The 12,118-nt window shown below is 40.0% G+C and overlaps 1 protein-coding gene and 1 long non-coding RNA gene across 3 annotated transcripts in view; both read right to left on the reverse strand.

Annotated features, from left to right (window-relative positions):
• LOC133621930 (uncharacterized) overlaps nucleotides 1–12,118 on the reverse strand; it is a 115,927-nt gene that overhangs the window by 52,893 nt on the left and 50,916 nt on the right. The window lies entirely within an intron of this gene.
• Nucleotides 1–12,118, reverse strand: part of ndst3 (N-deacetylase/N-sulfotransferase (heparan glucosaminyl) 3) — a 93,024-nt gene that overhangs the window by 52,893 nt on the left and 28,013 nt on the right. For both annotated transcript variants that reach the window (XM_061984391.1, XM_061984392.1), the window contains exons 4-5: nucleotides 7,850–8,004; nucleotides 3,290–3,475 (exon numbers count right to left, since the gene is read on the reverse strand). In XM_061984391.1, the coding sequence (XP_061840375.1) occupies nucleotides 3,290–3,475; nucleotides 7,850–8,004 (341 nt within the window). The remainder of the gene's footprint in view (nucleotides 1–3,289; nucleotides 3,476–7,849; nucleotides 8,005–12,118) is intronic.

Consider the following 12,118-nt stretch of genomic DNA (forward strand, 5'->3'; position numbering starts at 1 on the left):
ATGACATATACGTGAACATAACAAAAAAGTTGTACTTTTTATATGTCAGGGCCCTATGCTGCATTGCATTTGCAAAAGACCAAATTAGCCAAGAGTCTGTCAGTCATTTGTGCACGATGGGGGCGTAGTATGATGCCACCATGGCTGAAAACTCGCTCCACTGGAGCACTGGAGGCAGGCACTGCCAAGACTCTCATGGCCACTCGGAACAGTGAAGGAAGAGTCTTCATGTTCAATGCCCAGAACAAAAGGGGGGAGAGAGTTGTTTTTGGTTGGTGCACTACTTGTAAGTGTATCTTGTGTTTTTTATGTTGATTTAATAAAAAAAAAATAAAAAAAAAATAAAAAAAAAATCTTGTGCGGCCCGATACCAATCGATCCACGGACCAGTACCGGGCCGCGGCCCGGTGGTTGGGGACCGCTGAGGTAAACAACCAACAGTATGTCAGAAAGCTAGCTAAAACGGTACACATATTCATAATATAGTATACATTTTAACTGACCTTTATTTGACTATTTTTGTCTTTTTTTTAGGTGGCTAAAATACGCGGTGCTGCTGACCGCCGTCTAACGTTACGTGTGATATATTGACTAACGTAACCCTGCTTAAAAAAAATCACTGAACAAAAAGTATGAATAAGGTAGTGAACTGCAACAGATTCCCGTGTTTGCAATAACGTTATAACGTTAGCAGTGAGTTTACAGCCTCACTGATTTAACTACACAGCAAATAAAAGTCACGTTACTTAGCCAATAAACGTTATCTTACATTCAAAACTTACCCTTCTTTGTGCAACTTCAAATGCCGGACGAAGTTGGAAGTTGTTGCCTCTCCATCAGTCATTTTGGAACCGCATGTGTTGCATACTGCAAACCGTTTTGTGTTGACCACCTCGTAATTTTTATACCCAAACAAAAATATTTTAGGTATCATTTTTTGTTCACTGGCGTGTGGTTTGGACATGTCTTCTTCCTGCAATTTGATTGGATGAATGCTGTGTGATGAAAACAAAGTAGATGTAATTTGATTGGCTGTTGTACTGAGAGCACACCAGCTGACACACGCAACGCTGATAGACAAGTACACAATGACAAATACGGAGCGCTCCCGAATAACTTTTTCATCTTTGGGTTTTGGGGAAAGTAGCAAGTCATGTCAAGTCATGTCAATTCAAAAGGCTCAAGTCCAAGTGAAGTCACAAGTCATTGATGTTAAAGTCTAAGTCCAGTTGCAAGTCTTTTTACATTTTGTCAAGTCGAGTCTAAAGTCATCAAATTCATGACTCGAGTCTGACTCGAGTCCAAGTCATGTGACTGGAGTCCACACCTCTGCCTGTTGCTAAGTGACGTGTGACATCAGTGCCAAGACGGAGCAGCGTTAGCATTGCTAGCTGAGACTCACAATATTGTGTTAGCGCTATGATTGTCCCGATACCAATATTTTATTACTGGTACTTGGAGATACTCAGGTAATTATTGTCTCTATTCTAACAGAACATCTTAGGATACATCAAACATACGCTTCTTGTTGCAATTAAAGACAAATGTTGTTCAATAAAATGTTGAACATACTAGACAACTTGTCTTTTAGTAGTAAGTAAACAAACAAAGACTCCTAATTAGTCGTATGCAGTAACATATTGTGTCATTTATACACCTATTATGTTCTACACATTATGAGGGACAAACTGTAAAAAAATAATATTAATCCACTTGTTCATTTACTGTTAATATCTGCTTATTTTCTCTTTTAACATGTTCTATCTACACTTCTGTTCAAATGTAATAATCACTTATTCTCATACTTGCCAACCCTCCCGGATTTTCCGGGAGACTCCCGAAATTCAGCGCCTCTCCCGAAAACCTCCCGGGACAAATTTTCTCCCGAAAATCTCCCGAAATTCAGGCGGAGCTGGAGGCCACGCCCCCTCCAGCTCCATGCGGACCTGAGTGACGTGTTGACAGCCTGTTCACACGTCCGCTTTCCCACAATATAAACAGCTAATGAACGAGGGCGAGTTCTTGGTTTCTTATGTGGGTTTATTGTTAGGCAGTTTCATTAACGTCCTCCCAGCGCGGTAACAACACACAACAACAGCAGTCAAGTTTCCGTCTACCGTAAAGCAGTTTGTCTGCCGTAAACAGCAATGTTGTGACACTTTTAAACAGGACAATACTGCCATCTACTGTACATGCATATGTGACAATAACATCTACTGTACATGCATATGTGACCCACCCATAATGTGTCACATTTTTGTGTTGATTTATTTATTTTATTTTGTGGTTTGAATTCGTTTTTGGAGCTGTCATTACACATTTATCAGTATTCACATTGGTCAGTAGGGGGCAGTAGGGCGTTTCTTCCCAATTGAATGCTATCACCTGCAGACCGGAAATGTCTTGTCATTCTGATGAGAGCGACCAGTCTGTGAACAATTGAAACGTCCTGTGTGCTTTTTCCTCCTGTATAACAGGTTAGTTTTGGTGAATCAACTCACTGAATAATATCCATGTGATCTTTATAAGTTTAAGTACACATTCTGATGGTGGAGCCTAACTCTAAAGTGTTTGTGAGTTGTAGTTTGTATTTGTGAATGAATCCAGTGCACAGCTGCAGTAATCAATACAAAATGGCGACGTGAGTGCGCAATGTTTATATAGGAACTTCTGATCCTAATTCAGACTCCCAAATTAGAGCTCCCGTTTTCTTATTGATTTTATAATGTATATTTGTATAATGTGTGTGTTCTGAAATAGTGACAGAGAATAGAACAAGGATGGACAATTCAACCCTTAACTCAACAATGAGTAGATGAGTGTTATGTGTGTGTTTATGTGTAAATAAATGAACACTGAAATTCAAGTATTTATTTTATTTATATATATATATATATATATATATATATATATATATATATATATATATATATATATATATATATAGCTAGAATTCATTGAAAGTCAAGTATTTCTTATATATATCTATCTTAACCACGCCCCCCAACCACGCACCCCGCCCCCCACCCCCGACCTCCCGAAATCGGAGGTCTCAAGGTTCGCAAGTATGGTGTGCTAAACAACTGAATTGACCACAGGTGAACTCCAATGAAGCTGGAGGAACATCTCAGTTGAAACAGGATGCACCTGAGCTCACTTTTGTTTTTTTTTCTGTTTTTTATACGTTTACAAACAATACTACAAAAATGGGTTATTGTGTGTAGAATGTTGAATGTATTCCACTTTGGAAGAAGTGAAAATGTGTTCCAGATAGCAAAGAAGTGCTCACCTTGATGTTGCTGTGAATGAAACCCTTGCGGTAGCGGGCTGGCTTGAGGTGCGGGTACTCCTCAGTGCTAGTCACCTGGATGCTCCACACCTGTCTCCAGGCCTCGTAGAGCTGCAGGTGGACCGGGTAGACCCCCGAGTGGTGGGGGGCCACAGCGTAGCCCATGTCCACTGGAATGTTGTGTTGCTGCACACACAATCCACCTGACAATCAATATTGGCTTCTATCTCAAATCACCAGACGATTTGTCTTCTTCTTCTTGAAGAACAGCAGCATGACTCATGCTTAGTTAGCACTTTGCACATTTCAGTGAATGATGCCAGTCAGTGTGCACCATCACATCAACTTGGTGTCCTCCTGCCCTTAATGTCATGTTCTTGTGTGTCATTTAGTATTACGTCGGTGGGAAAGGCATCGCAGCTTAGGCCAGTCTGTGCTAAATGAAAGTCAAACTTACAGGCTACGAAACAACACAACGGAATGCTGGAGCACAGCAAAGACTTACGCGCAGAGAAGTGCAGTGGGAGAATGAATAAACATGAACGAACCAAGAATGTTGGCCAATACGCAAGTTAAATAGTCCTAATTAATAACACAACACAGGTGCAGGGAAGAAGGGCAGGAGTCAAGTCGCTGAAGGTGAGCGTGGCTAAGGTGAGTGTGGTGTCACTCATTACCAGCGCCTTGGTCCCTTATTCAAAAATTCAAAAAACCTGGCTCTCTGCAGCACTCATGGTAACTTTTTCTTCTCATTCCATGCAGAGAATCAACCGCCTGACAACAAGATGGCACAACCGAACTTGATAGTTGATACTGTCACCTGATTGGCTGTTAGTGTGTCACTGCCACTGATTAGTGATCACTTCCTGCGTTGCTGAGTTAGTGAGTGTCTTTGTTTATGCAACCAACCTTGCTTTGACACTTCCTGTTTCTTCCGACGGAAAAATATAATGATAAAAAAAAAAAATATATATATATATATACATTTAAAACAAGTTTGTTATTATTAATTAGAATTTAAATTTATATTTTTTTTATCGTTTTGCCATATTTTCAACTGCTTTCTGTACAAGGTACTTTGTTGAGATTTGGTACTTTCTTTGGTACTTTACAATGTTTACAGATTTTTAATGACTTTTTCAAATTAAAAACAAGTAGCAACAAATGTAGTAGAGATGCGCGGATAGGCAATTTATTTCATCCGCAACCTCGTCAGAAAGTCGTCAACCATCCGCCATCCACCTGATGTAACGTTTGATCAGAACTGCACCCGCCCGCCATCCGCCCGCACCCGCCCGAAGTTTTATTTACGGAGGCAATAATTGAGCATGGACTTCCAATCGCACTGGCTGATCACATGGGACAGTTAAATGTTTGTAATGCAACCTTTAAAAATCATTACGCGGTGATCGCGGTCCCAAAAATAAACTTTTCTTGCATGATAATGTCCGGAAAAATTCGCTTTATATTACTATAGAGTCCTTTTAACGAATGAGTTTGATGGTTTATCACAAACCTTAAATGAAAGAAGTCCTTTGTTCTCCTGCACCATGCATGCACTTTGGCCTTGCTTCGTGTTTGGTGCGCAATCCTGTCGGCTGTATTTCACAGCACGACATACTGTTAAAAGTGTTTATACTATTTATGCTTTCAAGTCCAAGTTGAAGAAATCTTGTTAAATGTTGACAGCATAACTACCAAAATACAGAAGTATGTCCTTAATATTTTTGCAGTGCTATTTCTGTTGAAAAGTTCAAATGATTACATTAGAGATGTGATGTGCCACTTTTCAAGTGTCTGATTAAATTCATTTTCATTCATTTTTCATCTTTTGAATTTTTTTGAAAGGCTTACAAAAAAACTACATTTGAATTGTAATTCCATGCTATTGACAGGACTATTAATTTTAATGAAGTTAGCTTACCATGTTTACAGTATGATAATTGTGATAGAAATGTGAATTTTAGGCACAGAATATTTTTTACAATTGAACAAGGCAGATTATACAAGCTTGGACAGAAAGTTAATAATGACACCAATTTTTTTTTTAATGGAATTGTTTAGTACTGTTTTACCATTTGTTTACTGTAAAAAGTGTTTATACTTTCAATGAACAAATTGAAGTCTTGTGAAAGGTTGACAGGATAACTGGCATTAACTGTCAAAATAATTTCAAACTATTGAAGTTAGCTTACAGAATAAACATGTCAATCAACCCATATGATTTTTGCTGTAATATTTTTGCGTCGGGGGGCGAAGCCCTGAACCCTCCACCAGGACTTTGTCCTGGACCTACCGGGGCCTGCGGCCCTTGGACCCTGGCTACTAGGTTTTTCTGATTTCAAAAGTTGGCAGGTATGGTGAGGTTATAAAGCTTTTGCCTGTTAAAGAAAGGAGACTGATCCAATGCAGTACAGACTTTCGCGTGCCACGCTGTCACGGCCCAGACGCACACCAGTGCGCAATCATATGGGAGCCGCGCTGAGCGCACCTCCAAGCGCGTCTCGCTGCCGGCGACGGCCAGGTATGGGCCCACGCTCCAGCGCCATCCATTTTCAGGGCTAGTTGATTCGGCAGGTGGGTTGTTACACACTCCTTAGCGGGTTCCGACTTCCATGGCCACCGTCCTGCTCTCTATATCAACCAGGGTGAGCCCCACCCCTTTCGTGAGCGCACTGCGCGCGGAGTGACCCCTGTTACGCGCCCCCGGCAACAGGGGTGGCGGGCAGGTAAGCTGCGCGGGCGGAGCCCGCGGAGTGACCCATGTTACGAGCCCCCGGCCACGGGGGTGGCGGGAAGGTAAGCTGCTTACCTGCTGCGCGTGACGCCGGCCGCGGCGAAGGCGAACGAGGCGGGGTGTCGGTGCGGTGGGCGCGGTAGTGACCCTGGACGTGCGTCGGGCCCTTCTCGCGGATCGCCTCAGCTACGGCTCCCGGTGGGGCCCTCTCGGGGGAAGGGGCCTCGGTCCCGGACCCCGGCGAGGCGTCCCTTCTCCGCTCCGTAAAAGTGTCCATCTCTCTTCTTTTTTTTTCTTCTGTTGTGGCATATGCTGCAGGTGCCTGCTCGTTTTTCGTATGTGGGTAACAACATTTAACTATGTATATATATTTACCAATTGGTTTAACTGCCACCCGCAAAAAAAAAAAAAAAAAAAAAAAAAAAAAAAAAAAAAAAAAAAAAATCTAATTAATCCTCCCGACCCGACCCGCGCGCGGATAAAATCTTATTTTTTTTAATTTCATCCGCCCGATCCGCGGATAATCCGCGGACTCCGCGGTTGTGCCCGCAAACCGCGCATCTCTAAAATGTAGCATCTTCTTCTGGTGTTATTATAGACTGAACTCGTGTTTAGAGACTCTACTTCTGTCCCTCCATGTCCTTGACTAAAGAGACTAAAGCGAGCATGACGTCACACTTGCTTGGCGCTGCTACTTGGACTTTCTCTTTTTAAAAGCCGCCACTGTCCTCCTAAAATGTGCACATTTTGTAAAGGGCTGTCAGCGGGTATATCTGCAATATATACAAACATCATGTCCACATCACAGACATGCTGACAATGCTCCAGACAATGGCGTGCGTTTTGGTTACATTTGGTTTCCATAGCGTGGTTTTCGGTGATCAAAGTCTTTTCTCATTTGTCAAGTTTTCAGTAAATCACTTGTCAATAGTGTGCAAATAATAGACCACATGTATCAATTCATACTGTAACGACCCGCTAATGTCAGTGTTTTATGTCTGAATTCAGTTTTTCCCATTGTCACAAACACACCGCCTGTGCCTGCAAGGTGATTGGCGGAGAATGAGGAAGTGTATTTGTGTGTTTGGAGAAGCGTGGACTCACCAGACCAAAGTGTTTTAATGGGAGGTCAAACCTGTTGGAATTGTGCCGTTTGTTGTCATACCATTGGTAATAAAAGTTAAAAATAGCATCAGAGTTTGTTTGATTTTTTCTGGGGGCTACGATATATTATAATACTTTAATTTGTTTTCAAGTAAAAAAAAATGTTGAAAGTAAGGTGTGTTACATGTGATTGGTAATGGTAGTCAAGTTGGAAGTAAGGTGTGTTACATGTGATTGGTAATGGTAGTCAAGTTGGAAGTAAGGTGTGTTACATGTGATTGGTAATGGTAGTCAAGTGGGAAGTAAGGTTTGTGACATGTGATTGGTAATGGTAGTCAAGAGGGAAGTAAGGTGTGTGACATGTGATTGGTAATGGTAGTCAAGTTGGAAGTAACGTGTGTTACATGTGATCGGTAATGGTAGTCAAGTGGGAAGTAAGGTGTGTGACATGTGATTGGTAATGGTAGTCAAGTGGGAAGTAAGGTGTGTGACATGTGATTGGTAATGGTAGTCAAGTTGGAAGTAAGGTGTGTTACATGTGATTAGTAATGGTAGTCAAGTGGGAAGTAAGGTGTGTTACATGTGAGGTGGTGGGAAGGCAAATGATTTCAAGGACAGGAAGGAAGACAAAGGAATAGACAGAGCCAAGTGTGTGTGTGTGTGTGTGTGTGTGTGTGTGTGTGTGTGTGTGTGTGTGTGTGTGTGTGTAATGATGTTACCAGAGCAAAGTCCTTGTTGAGCACCATCTGGTCCAGCAGAGAGGACTGGTTGTGGAAGAGGTGAGGCTGCATGTGACTCCACATGTGAGGGAACCACCAGAACTCATCCACGTACTTTAGCAGTAAATCGTCTCCCTCATCCTCCTCCACAGTGCCTGCACACACACACACACACACACACACACACACACACACACACACACACACACACACACACACACACACACACACACACACACACACACACACACACACACACACACACACACACACACTACGGTTGTGTAACTTCAAATTAGTGAGATAGCATCACTTCAAAAATACAGATTGGATATCGGCTTTTCCCTTTTTGATAAGGCAAGTTTGGGAGATGTTGACATGCATGTGTGATGTATACTGTCTATAATGCATTATTATACATCATGTCACATATACTGTCTATAATGCATTATTATACATCATGTCAAATATACTGTCTATAATGCATTATTATACATCATGTCACATATACTGTCTATAATGCATTATTATACATCATGTCACATATACTGTCTACAATGCATTATTATACATCATGTCACATATACTGTATATAATGATATCATTGCTTTGCTAGTGCAATTTATGTGTGATTTTCTTCTCAATTCTGCTAATACAATAGAGGAGTGTGGCGGCCATACTGACATACATACATACATACATACATATATACATACATACATACATACATACATACATATATACATACATACATACATACATACATACATACATACGTATACATTAGAGATGTCCGATAATATCGGGCTGCCGATATTATCAGCCGATAAATGCTTTAAAATGTAATATGGCAAATGATCGGTATCGGTTTCTAAAAGTAAAATGTAAGACTTTTCAAAAGGCCGCTGTGTACACGGACGTAGGGAGAAGTACAGAGCGCCAATAAAACTAAAAGGCACTGCCTTTGCGTGCCGGCCCAGTCACATAATATCTACGGCTTTTCACACACACAAGTGAATGCTAAGCATAGTTGGTCAACAGCCATACAGGTCACACTGAGGGTGGCCGTATAAACAAGTTTAACACTGTTACAAATATGCGCCACACTGTGAACCCACACCAAACAAGAATGACAAACACATTTTGGGAGAACATCCGCACCGTAACACAACATAAACACAACAGAACAAATACCCAGAACCCCTTGCAGCACTAACTCTTCAGGGATGCTACAATATACACCCCCCACTACCCCCTACCCCCCCCTAATAGGGTACCCTATTAGGGTTAGGGTACCCTAACCCTAATAAATATGGCAGTGCCATGTTGGCATTTTTTTCCATAACTTGAGTTGATTTATTTTGAAAAACTTTGTTACATTGTTTAATGCATCCAGCGGGGGCATCACAACAAAATTCGGCATAATAATGTATTAATTCCACCACTGTATATATCGCTATCGCTTGATATCGGAATGGTAATTAAGAGTTGGACAATATCGGAATATCAGCAAAAAAGCCATTATCAGACATCTGTGTGTGTGTGTGTGTGTGTGTGTGTGTGTGTGTGTGTGTGTGTGTGTGTGTGTGTGTGTGTGTGTGTGTGTGTGTGTGTGTGTGTGTGTGTGTGTGTTCATTTTTGGTTCTCATCCACAACAGTACACCATGGCAAAAAAAAAACAATGCAACATTTGACGTCACTATGGGAAGTTTTGACGTAGCAGAAACGTGTGAACTCGTTGGGAGTTTTCTCCTCTCCCAGCTCGCTAGCCTCAATCTGAACCTTGGTATTTACCGTGATGACGGACTGGCAGTGTGTCGCGCCTCGCCAAGGAGCAGCGAGAAAACCAAGAAGCGCATACGCCAAATTTTCAAAGAGAACGGCCTACGGATCACGATTGAAGCCAACAAGCAAACCGTCAACTTCCTTGACGTCACTTTCAACCTGAGAAATAACAGCTACCAACCATTCACGAAACCCAACACAACACTCCAATACGTGCACCATGACAGCAACCACCCACCCACCACCACGAAAAGAATACCTACTGGAATCAATAAAAGGCTATCGATGCTGTCATCTAGCAAAGCTGAATTTGACCAAGCAACCCCCTGTACCAAAAAGCCCTTGATGAAAGCGGATACAATTTCACCCTCACCTATGAACCCACGCCAGGAAACCAGCCAAAAAAGAACAGAAAACGAAACGACATCATCTGGTACAACCCCCCATACAGCAAAAACGTCTCAACTAACATTGGACACAAATTCCTCAATCTGATTGACAAACACATTCCCAAAGACAACACCCTAAGAAAAGTATTCAACAAGAACAACATTAAAATGAGCTGCAGCTGCATGAACAATATACGACAAATCATCTCAAACCACAACAAAACAATTGCAAATGAGCCGTCGGCCCCCAGACAGAGCGACTCCAAAACCAACAAAGGCTGTAACTGTCGAAAGAAACCTGATTGCCCTCTCAACGGGGGGTGCTTACAAACATCAGTTGTCTACCAATCTAAGGTAATACGCAAGGACATTAACACATCCGACACATATGTAGGATTAACCGAGGGAGAATTCAAAACCAGATGGAACAATCACAAGGCTTCTTTCAGGAACAAAAACCTGCGAAATACCACAGAACTCAGCAAACACATTTGGGACCTCAAAGACAATAATGTTGAATATTCAATAACATGGCAAATTCTTGCATCCAGCACACCTTACAATAGTGGTAATAAAAGATGCAACCTATGCTTGAAAGAGAAACTGTTTATTATCTACCGTCCAGACCTGTCATCCCTCAACAAGCGCAGCGAAATTGTAACAGCATGCCGCCATAGACGGAAACACCTCCTAGGTAACACATGAGCCAATCACCACGCCCCTACGCCAGCCTGTACCCACCCACTCTGTGCCCTATACAAACCATGGTATGCGAATGCTCCCATTAAAATCTCCTGATGATTGAGGGTACCCCCCCTCATGAAACAGGCCTGTAGAGATGAAATAGTCTTGTGATTTTTTTCCCACACATACATATATATATATATATATATATATATATATATGTCTTAATAAGGTTATCCAAAAAATAGTGCTCGATACCGTAGTAGAGCGCAATATATGTATATGTATATGTATATGTATATGTAATCTCCTGACGATTGAGGGTACCCCCCTCATGAAACAGGCCTGTAGAGATGAAATAGTCTTGTGATTTTTTTCCCCACACATACATATATATATATATATATATATATATATATATATATATATATATATATATATATATATATATATATATATATACATATATATATATATATACATATATATATATATATATATATATACATATATATATATATATATATATATATATATATATATATATATATATATATATATATATATATATATATATATATATATATATGTATATATATATATATATATATACATATATATATATATATATATATATATATATATATATATATATATATATATATATATATATATATATATATATATATATATATATATATATATATATATATATATATATATATATGCAGTACAGGTATATTATTTATGCGCACTAACTCACCTGCCCTCCACAGGTATATTATTCTAAAAACCTGAGTTTTTATCAACAGAAGCTGGCTGAAAACGTTCAACAGGAAGTGAACGCACATGACGTCACATTAACAGGAAGTGAAACAACTGATCACCCTTTCCAATTTAAAATAAAAGAGAAATGTTTAAACACACAAACAAAAATAATAAGGCTCTTATGAAGCAAGAACAATATTTGATGTTTTTTCTACCAATAAAGTTTATTGTGTCCATTTATTTTAGTTATGGTTACTAAAATGTGAGTGTGTGTATAAGTACTTTTTGAGCACATTCAACAATACCACGATAATAACTGCTTTCAGTTTGGTCAACATACTTCATTTAGCCATTTTAGTTATTGTTTTGGTGTCATTTGTTGTATATTTGAGGGCCCCCAAGCCCCGACAGGACCGATTTTATTGACTTTGGTTGTGCTTTTTTATTCAAGTGCAACATTTTGCTTACAAAGTATATTTTATTTGTATTATTTGTTTGTTTTATTTAACTTGGTATTTAAAAGTTCACTTTTCAATTACGATAATAAAATATACAAGAAATACAAGTTAGTTGCAGTTAAAAAAAAGTATACTTTCATTATTATTATGTATTGTCGTTACATCAGTGGTTAATTTGGTCTCCA

Source organism: Nerophis lumbriciformis, linkage group LG25, assembly GCF_033978685.3.
Source record: "Nerophis lumbriciformis linkage group LG25, RoL_Nlum_v2.1, whole genome shotgun sequence".
NCBI lineage: Eukaryota > Metazoa > Chordata > Actinopteri > Syngnathiformes > Syngnathidae > Nerophis > Nerophis lumbriciformis.